Consider the following 20,523-nt stretch of genomic DNA (forward strand, 5'->3'; position numbering starts at 1 on the left):
AACATTCTGACCAAGTATCATTAAGATCGAGCCAAAATTGTGATCTCTAAAGTGTTAACAAACATTTCCTTAGATTTGACCTGGTGACCTGGATTTTCACACCAGATGACCCGATATTATATTCGTTCAAGATTTTATTAAGTGTAAGTTTCATTAAGATTAGGCTAAAATTGTGACCTTTAGAGTGTTAACAATCTTTTCCACTAATTTAATCTGATGACCTAGTTATTGACCCCAGATGACGCAGTATCAAATTCTTCAAAGTTTTTTTTGAGTTTTACATTCTAACCAAGTTTCATTAAGATTGGGCCAAAATTGTGACCTCTAAAGTGTTAACAGTCAAATTGTTGACGACGGATGTCGCCAAAGGACGACGACGGACACAGGGCAATCACAAAAGTTCACATTGGGCACTGCGTTGGAACACATGCTTGCCGCTTGAACCCCCGCTTTGTATTGTGCGTATCATAAACCGGGTACAAAAATGATACACCTACGACTATATTATACCGGATCATCACTATGATACAAATCCTAGTTTTGTATCCGCATACAATATGCGCAGTGCAAAGCAGGGATCAATTCCCAGGGAAGTGTGGCATACAAGTAAGATTGATCAATTTTAGATAATTATTGATTTCTCGTGGGAACCCGAACGCCAATTTTCAGGACCCGTGTCATTTGACAGAATGGTTACAGAATCGTTGATTGATACCAGGGATTCATAGGTAGGCGCTAATTTAAAATCTTAATCCACTATTGTTCACAAAACTCCATATAAAGCTCGATTCATTGCAACTTCAACCTTATGCACTACAAAAAACATTTCTGTACTTTTAACTTATTGTCTTACTACAATTAAAGACCACGTACAGAAGTGTTGCTCCAAGGTTTATGAAAACTCGGGTGTTAATCTGTTTTGGTCCATCAAGAACTCTAGAGATGTTATCAAAAAGTTAAAAAAAAACACACACTTCAAATGTTCGGAGATAAGTACTTATGATTTTTCTACTCTTTATACTAATTTACCACATAATTTTATTAAAGACAAACTAGTAGCTTTAATTGAGAAAACATTTGCAAGAGGAAACGTTAGTTATCTGGCTTGCAATGAAACAAGAGCATTCTCGTCTAACAGTGCATTTAAGAGATACAACCTATGGCGTTAATGTGATCAGGTTTGTGAAGCTCTAAAATTTTTACTAGATAATATATTTATCAAATTTGGCAATAAAACTTACAGACAAGTAATTGGTATCCCGATGGGAACCAACTGCGCCCCCCTCATTGTTGATTTATTCTTATACTGTTATGAACGGGATTTCATGCTTAGTTTATCCACTGAGACACAATTTGAAATTATTGAAGCTTTTAATGGAACCTCTAGGTATCTTGATGATATTTTAAATATGAACAACCAACATTTTTCAGAAATGGTGAAATATATTTACCCTAAAGAGTTACAGCTTAACAAGGCTAATACTTCAGATTTAGCAGCGTCATTTCTGGATTTAAAATAAAGAATTGTGAATAATAAAATATAGAAACGAAAATATATAATAAAAGGGACGATTTTAATTTTGAAACTGTCAACTTTCCCAATCTTGATGGAGTTGTCTCTCGAGCAACATCATACGGTGTCTATATTTCACATCTTTTTCGTTTGGCAAGAGCTTGCTCAAAGATAGATGATTTTAATGACAGAAATCTTCGTATCACCAAGAAATTGTTACAACAGGGTTACCGTTATCATAAGCTACGGAAAGCTTTTAGAAAATTTTACTACATATCGTCGGAACTGTAAGGAAAATACAATACGACCCTTAAAACACTTTTAAAACTTGGAAACCCGGAACACTATGGAGATGTAGTTTATAAAATTCGGAAAATTAAACATACCCCTTACTTAAATCAAATATTTGTAAAATTGGTTTAAAAGTTTATCAAAAGAGGATACGATGCGAAAATCGTGAAGCACAGTGCATGTTTAGTGATTGATCCCTCTACAGTTAATTGCTTCTTTTTCCTATTTGATGGTGCGATGACTAATGAAGTGTAAGACTCCATGATGCTTTTCTTCTAAATCCTACATACAACGGACGGAGGGAGTTGATTTTTGTCTTACAGTTTTCTTAGTCGTGCCCATAAAAGTTAGGCTCTTGTTGCTCTGACTTCAGACAAGTTGTTGAGTACATTGGTGTAAATATACCTTAAATTTACCTTAATTTTATGTTTTGCTTTTTATATCTGTTATTTTTGCACTAATGTTAGAGCCTTTCTCAGCGGGTATTTTATTTACATTGTGTTGTTTAACTTGTTGAAATTAGGGTAAGTGCGAAGTTGGCATGCCCTAAACGCGTTTAAACCCCCAATTTCCTTTATATAGGTTTCTGACCGTTCCAAGGCGGTGCCCCTATTTTCAACTGATTGTTTTGTCTGTCTTGTATTGTCTGTTGCGTATGTTTTCTTGTTTGTTGTAAGCGTTTTTCCTGCGCCTCATTCCCCTGTTGCCCGCTCCTTTTCCTTGCATTTGCGCTGCTTTTTGTGTCCCCCATCCTTTTGCTTTTAGTAAGTTTGCGTGGCTCCCCTTTGTTTTGGCACCCAAATCCTAAGACGGTGCTTGATTGTTTTTTCCTACTTGTGTGGGTGCGTTTGTGTGCTTGTGGGTCTGTGGCGGTGCCCTGCTGTTTTCTTATGTGTTGCTTGTTCGTTTTTCTATGTTATTCAGTTGATCGTAGTTGTATGGTTATCTTTGGTACATGAGTGTCTGTTGTGGTTTACGTTGAAGTGCGACTGTTTTTAAAGAACATGGCATTCCCTTGTGTGTTTGTCCTTGTTCGGCTTTCCCCTTCGGGTTCTTCTCCCCCCCCCCCCCATCCCCATCCTGACCCCATTTCAACCTTTACCGTTTCTTTCCCCTCCGTCGGAGTTTGGCATGAATCAATGTGTGCTTGTTGGATGTTTGAAGCAACCCGTCTGAAATATTTTTTCATTACAACTTCTTTTTGTTGATGGCCTACTTTGTAAATGCGTGGCTCTGGGACTGTTTTTTGGCGCTCTGTGCTTCCGAGAAATCTACCCTTACCTATTATCTTTTTTAGTGTCAGTTTCACTATTTCATATCTTCTGATATTAAGGGCATTTTTGGTTAAAATGCATTTTTGAAAAACACGCTGAAATTGTTACAAAATGCATTTTATGATCGTCACCTATTTTCAATACATTTTAAAATGCTTAACTTAACCAAGGGCGGAGGAGATCGGGGTGGGTTGGGGATTCCTGACCCCAAGTGTCTGTGTGTTAATGTAGCGCTAAGTGTAAATTTTGAGTGCGCTGTTTACAACATACAATACAAAACGTACACTACGGATTTTTTCTGCTTGTACGTACTTATTTGCAAAATACAACCCGTCTTTTACATAAATTATACTGGTATATCATGAATAAAGTTTACGATATATGAAAAAAGACAGATAAGTGTTTCTGTATTATAATTTCACTAAAATGCACATTATGTAGACCTTTTGATATCAAATGCACTTCTCTTTTGATAACATTTATTGTTGCACATGTACATTTTTGATTTAAATTGACATTTAACAAGTAACGTTGCTACATCTTACATGATAAAAGTTGCGAAATTCAAGCCGCATTACAAAATTTGATTTCTATAGGTATTGTACAATTTATTTGACCTGTCAAAACATGTTCCCAGCTTTCATTATATTCTGTTCACGCCTTAATAAGATTAACACGAAAGCCTGAAACATGTTTTGACAGGTCAATAAAATAGTACAACACAGAATGTTTCAAATTTAAATCTGTTCAGCATGAGAATAATAATGATGAAAGAATTGTTATAGACACATATCTACGAGGATACTGGACAAAAACATTTCATATATCGTTTTATAATATATCTCTGTATATGCGTATTACTGTATATTCACTCGGTGGAGATTCGTTACCACCTAAACAGCTATATTTCCATTCTCACCAAACTAGTCAACGTATTACTTACCAATCTCACAATGAGGACCAGTGTATCCTGGGAAACACGTGCAGCTGTAGGAATTGACGCCGTCAACACATGTTGCCCCGTTCTGACATGTGTTCAAACTGCACTCATCAATGTCTAAATAATAATCATAAATCTTACGTTATATATCATAAATATAGATATGGTAATTGTAGATGCCAAATGATAATTGTAGTCACCATATGATAACGTTAGATGACATATGACAACTGTAGATGCCAAATGATAATCATAGACGCTATATGATAATTGTACGTGCCATATGATAATTATAAAAAGGTACATGAATCATGTTATAAACATAGACTTATTTACAAAATACAGTTGAAACTCAATATCTCGAAATCGTTGATCTCTAAATACCGGATGTCTTGAAGACAATTCAAATCCCGGCCCCAAAACACATGCACAAAATACCATTTTAAATCAAATTTAGGTTCGATGTAAAGAAAATGCTCGATCCTTTTGAAATTGAGACACCGACTTTCAAATATATATTTTGAGACGAACGATTCACAAGAAAACCGTTTTCTGAGTATTGTTTGCTAGTATAATCCATTTGTCTTTATGAACAATTTAAACGTGATCAAAACGTTTTGGATGGTAAAAAACAAGAACAAAGTCTAACAACAAAAGCAGGTATCCATACAACGCTCAACATGGAAACGGACACAAGTGCACTTGATTTTTGTATTCATATATATAGAGATTATTACATGAGTGTCTTTTTTTATTGAATTTATTAAACGAGTTGAATAAAATAATAAAATGCGAGGCTCTGCCGAGCATTTTATTAATTATATTCAACGACTTTAATAAATTCAATATGGAAAGTCACAAATGTAATATTCTTTTTATCACATGTTATCCTTTCCTGTCGAAACATCAACAAATCTACTTTCTGTCAATGTGACCAACGTCTCCTATACTATGAATGACGTCGACGTCAAAGCTTTATTATACTAGTGCATTATCATTTTATTTAATGACTTTATTACACTCCCGCAACGTCAAACAAGTGATGTTGTCATGTGCACACATAATTTCTCCGCATATATATGCAAATTAATAAAGATGAACGGCATATTAATGTCTTAAGCTGTACACAAACCTCCACATATATACACAAATTAAGATGAACTTAGAAATAATATTTTTTGATGGGAACTCGTTTTCAACATAGGATTTAATTATTTTACTGGTGTTCATGTATGTGCAAACCCTGCCGAATAACGCACAAACTGCATTAGGTCCCGGAGATGTTCTATGTTAAACTTGTGTGTCAAACGCCAGGTTTACACATGTAGGAACACATAAAATTATTCCTACAATTCCAATTCGACATGTTAACTCATCGAGTTTTCAGTTTTTAATGTTTTCTATCTCCGCATTCAGATTGTCGAAAACAACTTTTCTATCAAATTTTTAATCATGATCCTCGGACAGGCGATGATCTGATAAAATGAGTGTTTAATCAGATAGGTTTCATTCAGAAATAAGAAAGTTATCACCGTTTTTCGAATGTTACTGACGAAATCCGCCAACGTAAGCGCATGAATACAAAAGTGTCACGATAGAGATCTTCGATTTGTGAAAGTATCACCTGAACCGATCATGCTTGAACCGAAAGACACTGTAGTTAACTTATGAATATGTAGTAACTTAAAACCAAATCAGACAATGCAATTACTGCCTTACTTGTCTCACAATTGGATCCTGTAAAACCCGGGGGACAGAGGCAGATGTATGAGTTGCCAACATTGGAGCAGTGTGCACCGTTCTGACATGGCTGTACACTACAGGCACTGGATCCTAGAACTGCATACAAGTTACACAGTGGGATTTCACATAAGCAAGGAGACAGACAAAATAAAATTACTTAACATAAAACGTCTTTTAAAAATCAGTTGCAAATCTGTAAACATTTAGAAAAAACAATTTGCATTTTAAAATCCAACATTTTATAATGCATATATGAATGATTTAAGTTACACATTAATGAAAAATTAAAACAAAAATACAGATATTTTCTATCATGTCTTAAATGGACATTGTTTGGTTAAAACTTCTAATTAACAGATGTTTAGTAATTTCCAATACTATGACACAATATCTTCAAACTTGATTTGTTGCTTATTTTTCAATAATATTTCTCGGAAAATATTTCTTTCCTAATAATCGAAGTAAGTACAAATCAATGTCTTGAAAGGCAAAACTTCTGAATTTTCAGCAAAAGCAGCATTTTCATTTGTGCTTTTATTTAACAGCTTTCATTTTATATTGTTCTTTCTAAACTAAAAACTGAAAATCTCTCTGGAATAATAAAAAAAATCCTTCCTTCAAAATTTAAAGATCACATGTTGTCTATTTTCTTCAAAATCTCACGAAGTTTGCTTTTTACCTGTTTCACAATTTGTTCCAGTGAACCATTGACTGCACGTGCAGCTGTATGAATTAATGCCATCAACACACGTCCCGAAGTTCTTGCATGGGCTTGAAATGCACTCATCGATTCCTAAATGACAACAAATAACTGATGGAAGTTTATAGATTTATAATTTACCATTTATCATTAATGCAGTTTAACTTCCATCTTTTTCTTCTGTTGCCAAACCTGCCTTATTTTATTTTATATATGTATATTATGCACCATGTTGAAATACGAAATAAATGAATGAATGAATACGAGAATATGTAAAGTGACATTTATATACTAGTATTTGAAATTTACATATTTGAATGCATAAAGTGGCATTAATATATGTGAATGCCTGAAGTGACATTTATATATGTGAATGCCTAAAGTGACATTTACATGGGTGGATGCCTAAAGTGACATTTACATGGGTGGATGCCTAAAATGGCATTTAGTCACTTACTAGTATAAGGCTGGTTATATCACGAGAAAAAATGTCCATTCAAACCTTATGTTTTATTGATAAATTATAATTTTTGTTACTAATGAAATAATAGCCGCCGGTTTCTTTTTGCCACGCCGGTATTTGGCAAATTCGGCTAGTGCTTATACGCGCTTTACAAAAATGAAAATTGCCTTTAGTTAAATTGTTACATTAACCCACCTATTTTTAAGATAGTATGTTTTGATATAATGTCATTACTACTTTTTTTTTAAATAAGTACGAGAAAATTGCATATGAATTTTCTTGCTATGGCAAAACCCATGGCAAACCATGGTAAAATCGCTTTGCCATGGGTTTTACCATGGCAAGAAAATTCATCATTTTGCCATGGCTATTTTTTTTTCATTTTTCTTAAAAAATGATTTTAACTATTTCCAAACGAATGTATAGGTAGAAGTATGATGTTCCATATCAATAATTCAGTTCTTTTTTATTTTGCCATGGCAAGATTCTGCCATGGCAATTTTGTTATTGCAACGTTCTGCCATGGCAAGATTCTGCCTTAGCAATTTTGCCATGGCAAGATTCTGTCATGGCAACTCTGCCATGGCATTTTTTATATTTAAACGAAGGTTTTCAAGTTTAGTGATCATGAAATACAATACTAGTAGAAACAGAAATGATGAAGTGAAAAGTTTCTTATGACAGCACATTTAGATTGACAAGCGCAGAATCTTGCTACATATCTTGCTCACCTTTGTTGGGATAAATGCTAATTGATTTTCACTTGCAAGGAGTAGTTTTGTACTTCCTTTTATAAATAAATGAAACGAATAAACATTCATACGCAATTGCTTATTTGTTATTACGATCCATAGATACTCAATTTGAAATAGCGTATATTATCAAACGTCTTCAACAATATGACTTTTAGGAATGTAATTATCGTTGGAAAAAATTAAACAGCACAATTTCTAATTGATTTATTATGTACAGAGCATCTGGCTACATAGATTTTGTCACTATTGTGTTGATTTATAGGTTTGAACAATAATAGTTATTATTATGGACCGTGCCTATTTTCTAAATAAATAAAAGAACTGACTAATAATAGTATTTACCTACCGGCTTCTTTGTTCCGATGAGGTCTATAAACACCTTCTAGACCGCTTATGAGGTCTATAAGAATTTCAAGACCTGTCCTATTTCTAATGTCTACACAAAAATCCCTCGTGCCAGTAGCAGGAATCGAACCCGAGTCGCTCCGATGCTAGTGCAATGCTCTAACCACTGCGCCAAATTGTCGACACAAACGCATTTCTCAGAGATTAAATTTAAAGTTTTGCGTAAGCGACCGAAACATTGCAGTAGAATCCTGAGAAGTCCATGCATGACATTTTAGGTGAACGCGTGATTGCCTCCGTAAATACAGTATCAATTGTTTAAAAAAAGTACGTTATAAGTGAAAAACTTCCGACCAGTTTTACATATCTTGATAAATTGATCTAAACATGACTTTACTGTAAAGTTTTAACATTCAGTTCTAAGCAGGTCTTGATATTTGTCTGAAAGTTAATACGGGCATACTCTTCCGTCAGAGTGGAGAATGCTTCATGAAACAGGACAGTTTATTTTATAAAGAAAAATATTGACAATGATATAATTGCAAAAAATACAAACTACACAAACTTCCTCCAAGTTAATTAACAGTTTGCTAATGAAAATTGTGACGGTTTTCTGTACAATTAACATGGAACATAAGTAACGAAGTTGTATTTTTGAAAATAACCAAGTTAAATTGTCGTTATACATTCCGAGCGTGTCTGAAATAAAACTGACAGTTTAACCATATTCAAAGGCAGTTTTTAGGTAGTGGTAATTGGTGGGAAACTGGTTAAATACATTTGTTTTCTGAAAAATGTTCTAATTTTGCTGAATGTCGTTAATTCATATCGAACTAACAGCTGACATTATTATGCCTTTAAATATTATTACATATTTTGCACTGTATAAGGTTTCATTGATTCTATACTTGATATCCGCAAGTATATGACAATTTTTTTCACGTGAATAAGGTGTGGAGAACCAAAACGACATTAAACTTTATAATGTTTATTCAAATCGTTGCCATGTCAATCAAAACAGATGCCTCTAAGTACAAACCTCTTAATTAGTTGTACTCATTACTTTCATTGTCCATAAAACTGAAGATTTTTTTATCTTCTCGATGGTTTGCTCGCAGGTTTTACCAAATTTCATTGTGCCAAATTAGGGTATATTATGATACGCATTTCTTGTGATAATGTAATGATAAATCTATATCAATACTTTCTTATACAGCAAATTAAAATTAAATTAAATAGCTAAATAAACTTCTTTTTTTTTAAAAAAAAACACAACAAAAACAAAACCAAAAAACCCATAAAATACAATTTGCGTCCAATTCTGACTAATTGACTAGACACACATTGATGATTTCAGAGAGAGACTTTTTCACAAATATACACGGATTTTTCATGCAATGCAAAATGTCATGTCCTAATTGCTGACAAATATATTTACAGGTTCGTAGTAAGTTGGGCATTTTGTTATATTAATAGTAACAAATAAATTGTGACATACATTGTCTTGTTCTTTCTTCTAACTATTTGTTTTTATCATACATACACGTTACAAATGTTCTTCAAATCCGAAACCAATCTGGACTATATAAAACAAAGAAGGATGTAGGTAAGTCAGTTATCATTCTCGGAATAGGTCTGCATTGTGTTTATAGACCTGTGAGGAGATTTGAAAACCTCGCTCGCTACGCTCGCTTGGTTCACAAAAATCCCTCACAGATCTATAAACACAATGCAGACCTAGTCCTCGAACAATAACTATAACATAACTTCAAAATTGTTAAACTTTATAAACAGCTGCTTATTAGTTTTTTTATTAGCTCACCCGAGCCAAAAGGCTCATGGTGAGCTTTTGTGACCGCTCAATGTCCGTTGTGCGTCGCGGGTCCTAGGGCTTTGATATTTGGTGTGAAGCATTATCTAGTGGTGAACTACCAAGATTGTTCAAAATATGTCCCTAGAGTCAAATATGGCCTGACCTGGGTGTCTCATTGTTTACATAGACGTATACTGGGAAAAAACTTTAAAAATCGTCTTGTCAAAAACCACAGGGCCTAGGGATTTGATAGTTGGTATGTGACATCATCTAGTAGTCCTCTACCACGATTGTTCAAAGAATACCCCTGGGATGATTGTTCAAATTAATACACTGGGGTGAAAAGTGGGTTGAGATAGACTTATATAGGATTTAAAAAAAAATTTCTTGTCTATAAGTTCAAGGCCTAGGCCTTTGATACTTGGTATGTAGCATTGCCTAGTGTTTTTTTAACAAGAATGTTCAAATTATGCCCCTGGGCTGAAAAGAGGCCCTGCCACGGGGGTCACTTGTTATATGAGTTATGTAGGAAAAAATACTTTAAAAAATTCCTGGTCATATTTCCTAGACTGTTTCATTATAATTACCTGATGACCCCAAGTAATTAGGGCTGACTTGACTTTGACCTTGACCTACGGATCTACATTTTTGTTTTTTGTTTTTAAGATAGAGCCTTGAAATTTGGATGACAAATGCAGTTTTACACACCAATCTTAAAACTGAATTTCAATGACCATGAATGTGACCTACTGACCTACTTTCTTAATATTCTAGCATCAGTTTTACATTTGAAACATGTAGTTCATATTACTCAGGTGAGCGATCCAGTATCATCATGACCCTCTTGTTCAGAAAATACACACGGTCCATAATAATAACTATTATTATTCAAACCTATAAATCAACACAATAGTGGCAAAATACTGTTCCTGCTAGTATTGTATTTCATAATCACTAAAATTAAAAACCTTCCTTCAAAATATTTGAAAAAAATAACCATCGCAAAAAGAAATTGGAGTTATTGATATGGAACATCATATTTCTTACTAAACATTCGTTTGTAAATAGTTTTAATCATTTTTAAGAAAAATACTTTTGCCATGGAAAAAGACCGTTTTGCCATGGCAAAGTCGGTTTTGCCATGGTAAGTGCAATTTTCTCATACTTATTTACAAAAAAAAAACCCACAAGAAACTAGTAATGACATTATATCAAAACACTAAAATAAGTGGGTTAATGCAATAATTAAGGGAAATTTTCATTTTTTAAAGCGCTGAATTTGCCAAATACCGCGCGGCATATATTAAATGTAGAAAAATATCTTCAAAAGATATCGAAGGCAAACTCCTTTAGATTTTAATCACACACAATATTGCAAATTTATCTCAAATAACTTTAATTAAACGAAATATTACTTTCATTTTTTTATTCATAAACTTGCATAACACGATAAATCGGTTAAAGAAGCATTTTATAGATGATTGCCTTAACTGTTTATGAATTTCGAACAAATATTAATGTTGAAGTACCTCACCAGTCTGCAGTGATATTGGGAATATTTTTTTGTTTTATAAATCCCATATGAATGCTTTTCTTTGTTTTTCTAATTTGAGATACACATGTCTAATGTTCAACCCCGTATAACACCAATGTCAAAGGGTTTGTTTTAGAAATTTCTATGTTCTGAATTTTGACACCTGTGTTCTGAATTTTAAACACCCGTCGAGTTTTGACATACTGTAAAATACTAAACGCAGCCTGCAATTACTTGCTACAAATCTCAAAATATTTGGTTTGATAACATTCAAATCACACATTTATGCTGAAATATACCAGCTCTAGAAAAATACAACATTTGAACTACAGTAGCGGTTACAATTCACCTAAGACTAATTCCAGATTCAGTATCTCAAAAAAAGTGCCATGATATTTTGAGGACTTTTTTCTATTTTTTTGTATTTGTTGTTGGATTTAACGTCGCACGAACACTTGATAGGTCATATGACGTCTTTTTTTTCTATGTTTTATTTCCTTACATACTACTAATTCTACAAAAAAACGTTTATATTTGAATTAGTTCAACCACAAAATATAAAATGACCAGTATATATGGATGAGTCCGACATGCTTGCTTATTTAATTGTCTACTTCATTATATAAATGCGTTGCAGTCTCCTACGGACGTGCAGGCTGGTCTTGGTCCGCACTGGTCGGAAAGGTAAAATCACTCGCGCCTGCAGGCTAAAGGTTAAAAGGGATAATAATTTGAAAAAACAACACGGTATATTTCTTACCTGTTTCACAATTAGTTCCCGTGTATCCAGGACTGCAGGTACAGCTATAAGAAATGCCGTTGCTGGAACATGCTGCACCATTTCTACATGGACTCAGACGACAGGCATCAAGTCCTAGAACTGTATTATCATTAAGAAAATTTAAATATCTGCAGATATAGATCTTCAAAACTGTTCATTTGTCATAAATAAGTTTAAAGAGCGATTCTTCATCACATTTTATTTAGAACAAACTTAAATTCAAAGAAAAACAATGCCTTTGTTTTGTTTTTGGAATACAACTGTATTGTAACGAATGAGCTAATGCTAACCTATATGAATTTTCGGTATTGTATGCTCTACTTAGCTACCAGTTGTGCTTAAAACACGGATTTTTAAGATATAAAGGGCAAATAAAACAACGAAAATAAATTGTTTCTTCCTCGCACAACGCGTCTGCTAGACATTATCAATAATTTCGTCCAAATTCCATACACATTTGGTCCTCGAACAAATATCCGGGCGAATTGTTTGAGAAATGTACCAAAATATCTTGCAGAGGCGGTGCTAACTTTCTTGTATAAATCAAGCGATTTTTCCCGTGTTTACAATGCTGAAAAGTCACATAGGTTGGTCATCCTGTATTAAATGATTTATTCTACATTTTTATTTTGAACACTTACCTGTCCCACAGTTAACACCAGTGAATCCCGGACTGCACGTGCACGTGTAATGATCAATACCATCAAGACATGTTGCCCCATTTTGACAAGGGTTTGGATAGCATTCGTCAGTATCTGCATGTTAACAGTTTCCGATGAGAGAACAAATGTGCAAAAAGTTAAATTATGCAAATTCGATACATTGCCACTTTCGTTAATGTTTTCTTAAATATACTTAAATGTATATATAAAAGAACACACTGCTTTGTGTGGGACACCAAAAAATGTCAGCATTAGCAGAATATTGTTCGCCGAGAAAGGTTGATAATTTTATCATCTCGTGAAAAGCAATATGATATCCATTTAATACTCCGAAAGTAAAGATACTTTTTATGCGACCATTTCAAAAATTTATTTGGATACTGTTTCAGAAACAGAATTGCCTTATGCAAACTTTCACCAAACGTTTTATATATGAGGGGCATAATTTTCACAAACAATGATCTAGACGTATGCAATTTATTACGTGAAATCACCTCAATATGTCTTAGAAAATGTGATGGGATAGGAATCCGTGAAGTAGTTTTCGAGAAACTTTCTAACATACAAAACTTTGGTGACAAGGACTACGACAAAGGTTCTACTGACTAAAAGTCTTGATATCAGTTAGTTTTGGACGTGTATTACGGACATGTACTTATTCGTGAAAACATCGAGTGTCTTTGACAGTATAGTCTATTTTTAATGGACTGAAAGAATTAGTTCTCTTAAAATATACCAAATAAAATAAAAGGTAACATCTTGGAGAATAACGTTTGCTGCCGCCTGGCAGTTTTAAAGTGGCAATAATGTGAAGTGTAATGAAAACAATCTACGTATATATACTGAATAAAAAGACAATTAACCAGAATAAAACTAAATAAAAGGGCACACATATATATTTGGGGAGCATGATAAAGCCATATAATATTTATATATATAATGAGCCAAAGAGCTATCCAGCCATTTGCTATACAGGCAAACCTGTGAACAAAGACCACTCTTCGGAACAAGCAAAAGTGGTCTTTGTTCACAGATCTTTATTCGGGTAAGGTTCACTTCATAGTTAGCCATTATCACGCTGATAAAAAGTATTTCCACAGATTCTTTCTTTATGTACTATGTATTAATTCGGCCGGTGCAGACTTGCAAATTTTCAATCTGGCAGTAATAATCATGTTTGCTATAATGCGGAAGTCAAAAATTCGGTGGATTTCAAATATTTTCATGCCGGAACGGTCCAGCTTAGTCGTTATTGGAGGGCAAATCTGACCCTTGGGAATGAGTTAGGCCGGTCGCTGGTTGCGGTCGCCAGGTGGTCGCTATTCACGGTCTTTTTATGAGCATCTTTCTACGGGGGGGGGGGGGGGGGGGTACTAGAGACCGGTCGTTGTCGACAAGTGGCCGCTAGCACAAGTTTGACTGTATTGCAAAATGTTACTGAAAGTACAGTCATTGAATTAAGAGTAAAGTTACATCGATCTATTAATACTAACTTATCCAGTTTCTATGCTGACTGATTTCTGCCATTTCGTGTGTTCGTGTCGGCGAGGCGAAATGTCGAAGTAACGGAAACACGTAAGGTCGAAATAATGCTTATTTGTCGCGTGTTCGCCTTTTGACTGTCGAGGCGAATACACGAAGTAACGAAACATTGATGGCGAAATAACGAAATTTCAAAACACACGACAAGTAAGTAATTTGTTTTTTTGAAATTTTGAAATTTTGAAATCTTATCAACAGCATATTGTTCTAAGCGTAGACTAAATTTCAAAATTGTAAGGTCAGTAATTTTTAAATTACTGGCAAAAGAACTAATGACGGGTTTGATGTTTTGTTCAGTATAGACGCAAACTAACACTTTGAAGCAAGTCTTACCTGTCTCACAGTAGGTTCCGGTGAAACCTGGACTACATATACACATGAACGAGTAACCAATATCGACACATTGCGCACCGTTTATGCACGGGTTTAGTCTGCAAGCACTAACTCCTAGAACTATGATGAAATGTAAAAAAAAAGAACGAAATATTAATATCTTATATTCATACATCTACAAGCTTGTCTCTAAACACAAATCTTCCTTTAACTATATGAAATTTGTTCATTGAAAATAAATTTATTCATTTTTATCATCGATATAACAGCTGATAGGCATACACGTAGGTAATTAATTTCTCTGAAAATCTTATTCTGTCAAACTTCTTTTTCATCAAGGTAATTATTATGTCCCTTACAAATTTGAACTTAATAATGATATGCTTTTATTAAGTAGTTGTTTTACCTTTCTCAGATATGTTTTCAGAACAATTTAAATTTAGCAAAAAGTCAACAAAGTATTAAATATTTATAAAACACGTGCATTTTACCTGTTCCGCAATTCAAGCCCGTGTACCCAGGCGCGCACATGCAGTAGTAACTGTTTACGTCATCGACACACACACCTCCGTTCTTACAAGGGTTTGAATTGCACTCATCTATTTCTGTTTATGTATAAAAATATTCTATCTCTCTTCTAAGAAAATCATGACTGCAAGAATTATTTCGTATCAAAGTTAATTTTCGCCTTAAAACGTGTAATGCTTTTAAATAGATATACATACAGAACAATGCAAATTAAACTAGACAATGACAGGAATATCAAATACTACATAAAAAGAAGATGCTCGGAAAATCAAACAGGACTTAGTCAGGACTAAAGGTAAAGAACATACGGTGATCGAACGATTATAGCGATTTGTTGCTTTTCCGGTCTATTGCTTTGGTATTACTTCTGTTCTCAGACATTTTCCACTTCGGGATGATGTGTCTCGTGCCAATAACAAGGACTTGGCTCAATCGTCAAAGTCGAAAGATTTAGGCATTGTTTTTCCATTACACACATTGTTAGGTATTCAAAGGAGCATGTTACAGGTTTTGTGCCCAGCCATTAGTTTACCAATTATTTTCATATATGTGGCTGGATAACACCTACGTAGGCATTTCGTGAAGATGCAACTTTTATGTGTTTTATTTGAAGTATATGATATAAGTAGTTCATTGATGCCGGTAGTCACAATCCTAAGGTCAAATTAAGGTCAAGAAATTAGGTCAAAAGTTTACAAATTTCACATATATGGCATCATAACATTGCCATTTGATGAAATAAGTGAGCAAAAATGGTATTTAATTAAGTCAATGTATGTAACTGTGACATAAAATCACTATATGCAAAGGACCTCGGACATTTTCCTATTTTAGATTGCCTATCCGGTTAAGGAAAAAGTGACATAGGGATAGACTTCTGAAATTGCATAGTTACGATAGTTGAAGACCATTTCTTGATAAATGCAACTTCATTTTACAAGTTTATGAACAAAAAAGAAGACTTTGTAGAAATTTCTCATTCTCTTTTCTATTAGAATATGAACATAAATCATTTTTACGTTTTAAACATCTTTCCCCCCAGCGACGCAACAAAATAGTTCACATGCTTTTGTAAATAATTATTATATACGTATGCTGCAAAAAATGGTACTTGGTCACAGGGGGGAAAGTGTTTAAAATTGATAAAAACTACGTACAGGGTGTCATCAAATAAATGTTTACATAAATATTTGACACTTATTGCACGTGTTTCCTAAACCTTACATTTCTACAGCTTTATTCATTTTTGTAAATATTTCAAGCACAGAAAACACTAAACTAAATAAATAGCGGACATAGAAAGTCAAGCTAGAATGCAGACAGATCGTTATAAGTATATCTTATGAATTTTTCAATCAGATCTGTAACCTCTTGACAGTCTACGTCCGTTGATTGAGTGTCATCAGGACTGAGACAACTGCGTTTGTCGTAAGTCAAGAACCAAGCAAGTGGCTTAGGCATATTACATATGTGTCTTCAACGTAAACATGACAAAGAAATACAGACGAACTTCTATAGGAATAGTGCCACTTTGGTGCAAATATTTTACCTATTGTAGGACACAATTGAAGCGAACATAGAATGCATTTTAAGAGCAACATTTGCTTTTATTCGATCAAGAATCCTATACCCTAACAGAACTACACCAGACACCATCTCATTAACTAACCCAGTTGCTTCCAGAACTTACACTGACACCCATAGAACTAATACTGACTCGCCCAGAACTAACACCGACACTCCCAGAATTAACATCAATTCGCTCACACGTCTGAAACTTATTTTGAAGCCAACCAAAATACTAGTAAGGACCTCAAAGAACTAACACAGACACCCCAAGAATATCTATATAAATGTTGATACTAGCTAGTGAAGTTCTGTTCCACTGATATAAAATGCAAAAAGTAAGGCATCCCTGAACCCACAGTGGAATAGGCAGTCTCCTGCACCCCTCCGTTTCAACTGAAAAAGGCCAACTACGCTATGTATGGCCAGCTACACCACTACATGTATTCAATAATAATCCTCCAAATAATGCCTGGTCAGTATTGTACATGTGTATAAATACAGTATAGCAATAGATGTATAGAAAACAAACAATAGGCTATGATCAATGCAGTTATCATGGGCACTCGGGTGGAAATAACTGAAGTACAGTTAGGGACCAAAAGTTTTGTTCCACTTTTATTGTTTTCCGTTTCGTTTATTTTCAAAAATGTCAATAAAACTGATAATCTGCATGGTATAAGTTTATTTATTGTGTTAAAATATTTCATGGTAGACATACCTTAAATGCCAATGCTTATTTTAACTAAAAATGCACATTCTAAATTTTTCAAAAATATGACCGTTAGTTACAAACTGTTCGAATTTCAAGAAAACGAATACGAAATAAAACTATTTTTTGTGACAGTTTGATAGGAATATAACTTATTTATCAGTATTTGAAGCAATTATATAAAACTATCAGCTATTGAAGTCAAGAAATAGCATTGAACTTAGGGCAAAATCCCTAGCATAATGTCCGATGTCCTTAGCTCATTTGCATATTAATTGTATAGCCACCCTGGCTATACATACAGTCCACTTTGGGTACCTTGGCTACACATACAGGTCAATATGGGCATCATGGGTATACAGAAAGGCCTATCTGGGTATTCTGTGCATACAGACAGGTCAAATTGGCTACACATTTATACCTATTGGCAAATACTGGTATACTGAATATACAGACAGGCAATTCTGGGTAATCTGGACATATATAAGGGCCAACCGAGGTTCCTTGCAACTCTGGATATTCTGGGTATACAGGCATGTCATCCTGGCTATACAGTTGTATATTTAGGCTATTAAGGTATCTTCCATTTACATACACATCATTCTGGGTATCTTTGGTATACAGACATGCCGTCACGGCTATACATTCAGGTCACTTTGGATGACATTGGTATACAGACATGTGTCCAAGGTATAGAGCCATGCCACTCTGTGTAGCCTGGATATACAAACATGTCATCTTGGCCATATATACTGGCCATTATGGATATCCCAGTTTTATATATAAGCATTTCTGCGTAAAAAAAAAAACCTGGGTATAAGGCAGACCATCGTTGCTATACACTAGGCCAGTATATGCGTTGAGTATGCTTGGACAGGTCACCTGAGTGCATCCTAGGTATGCCACCTTGAGTATCCTGGGTATGCAAACAGGCCATCATGACCTTTTACTTAATGTCACCACTATGAATATCCTCGTTATAAATACATGCCACCGGTGTACCCTAGGTATAGAGGCAGGTCTATCTGGGTATCCTTGGTATACTGTCAGGTCTTCTTGGCTATAAATACAGGCCACTATTGGATCCTGGGTACCGCTATCTGTAAACTTGCTATACATAAAGACCACTCTGGGTATACTGGGTATATAGGTCTTCCTGGTTATATATACAGAAAACTATGGGTATCCTAGGTGTACGTGGTATCCATTGAATAAATACAGGCTATTAGGGCTATATATATATGCCAATACTGAAACTCTCGGTATACAGAAAGACCGCCAATGTATCCAAGGTATACAGGTCACTCTGGGTATCATGGATATACATACAGGTCAGGCTAGCGATACAGATACACTATGGGTGTCCGTGGCATAAGAAGAGGCAGCTATCGGTACCTTAGGTATAGATGCAGGCAATTTTGGGTATCAGGGTTATACAGACTGACCACATGTGTGTTCTGTGTATACTGACAGATCATCATAGCTATACATATATGCAAGTTAGGACATACACTAATTACGCTTCACAACTTTGCATCGACAGCGTAAAATAAATGCTAATGCTACCGATCCAACCAGGTGTGCATGTTTGAATGTGCGAGGCTATTTATATACCAACTGTAGAAATGTACATGGCAACGAGGGCAATAAAGTTGGGACATTTTTGAAATAATGTCCTCTGGTATTGTGTATAGAGAAAAGACTATAAGCAAGATTGAACTGTGTGAACTACGTTGTGCAGTATTTGAATAAGTGTTAAATACTAATTATATTCTTAATGCATGGACTATTTACAAGCTTTACTTGGACATTTATAAAACTGATAAGATTTTTATCAATGGTTAAGAACAGATATATGTGTACTGAATGAACGTTTTAAATGCATATTTGATACATTTTAATTAATATTCATGAGTATGCAAATGAGCTGAACAACTCTTAATTAATATTTATGAAGAACAATATTCCAAAATCAAAACATCTTACTATCTCAAAATATGATTAATATGTGAGATATGTAAATATTGTCAGTTTTTTAATATTTTTTTTATGAATAATATACCCCACCCACTTTTGACAGTATTTACTCTTGCAAACAATAAATGATGCTATAAACAGATGTATATTTATATAAAGTAATGTTTCAAATGTAATATTGTCTATTTTTGTCCATTTATAAACACAAATAGTAAAGATTTGATCTTTGTGTTATTTGAAAATATCATTTTTAACGAATTATCTGCCCAATTTTTACGTTTTTATGGATAGTCATAAGTATGTAAATGAGAAATGTTTTGATTAAGTGTGTGTAAATAAATGTACAAAGCCCTGGCTTCATTATAATACCATTGTTGTTATTCTACACCGATAAATGACTAAAATACAAGGTATTTCATGTGACACACATGAAAATATGCACCGAATGACCTTTGACCTCGTTTATTTCACTATGAAGGGCCTCTCAAGGGTGACTACCGGGCAAGTCTTTCTTGTGGCACCCAGTAGATAACGTTTAACATGGTAGTCGTCCATCTTCAGACAATGCCTATGCAAGTCACAATTTTGAAAACTCTAGGCAAGATAACTGAATATGGTATTTTAACGGTCTCTGTGGACCAACGAGCTTGAATTTGATTCCAGCATTTTCATGGGAAGATATGGGAATATTTACCTGTCTCGCAACTGATGCCAGTGTACCCTGGGGCGCATGTGCAACTGTATGAATTGGCCGAGTAACTGGTGCAAGTGCCCCAGTGCCGACAAGGGTTGGGGTTACAAGCACTGATATCTACAATTTGTAAGGGAAAAAATGATAATTTGCACCGGGAACAAATGTGTGAAAAATGAACAAAAACTATTTTTATATTCTTGTGAGAAAACCTTTTATAATAAAATGAAAGCAATTACAAAAAGCTTAATCGCACAAGCAGTTTTCGCAAAGGGTGGTAATAACTATGCTAATTAACTTACCTTACTGTAGTATATTCCGACAAATTCAAAAATTGTTAAAGTACCGCTTTGTGTATAT

The 20,523-nt window shown here is 34.4% G+C and overlaps 1 protein-coding gene across 1 annotated transcript in view; it reads right to left on the reverse strand.

The window, feature by feature from the left end:
* Positions 1-20,523, reverse strand: part of LOC123555001 (fibropellin-1-like) — an 83,472-nt gene that overhangs the window by 59,018 nt on the left and 3,931 nt on the right. Inside the window, exons 4-11 of the mRNA XM_053548945.1 lie at positions 20,167-20,283; positions 15,181-15,294; positions 14,690-14,809; positions 12,794-12,907; positions 12,132-12,251; positions 6,441-6,554; positions 5,738-5,857; positions 4,022-4,135 (exon numbers count right to left, since the gene is read on the reverse strand). Of these exons, the coding sequence (XP_053404920.1) occupies positions 4,022-4,135; positions 5,738-5,857; positions 6,441-6,554; positions 12,132-12,251; positions 12,794-12,907; positions 14,690-14,809; positions 15,181-15,294; positions 20,167-20,283 (933 nt within the window). The remainder of the gene's footprint in view (positions 1-4,021; positions 4,136-5,737; positions 5,858-6,440; positions 6,555-12,131; positions 12,252-12,793; positions 12,908-14,689; positions 14,810-15,180; positions 15,295-20,166; positions 20,284-20,523) is intronic.

Source organism: Mercenaria mercenaria, chromosome 7 (genome assembly GCF_021730395.1).
Source record: "Mercenaria mercenaria strain notata chromosome 7, MADL_Memer_1, whole genome shotgun sequence".
Classification (NCBI taxonomy): Eukaryota; Metazoa; Mollusca; class Bivalvia; order Venerida; family Veneridae; genus Mercenaria; species Mercenaria mercenaria.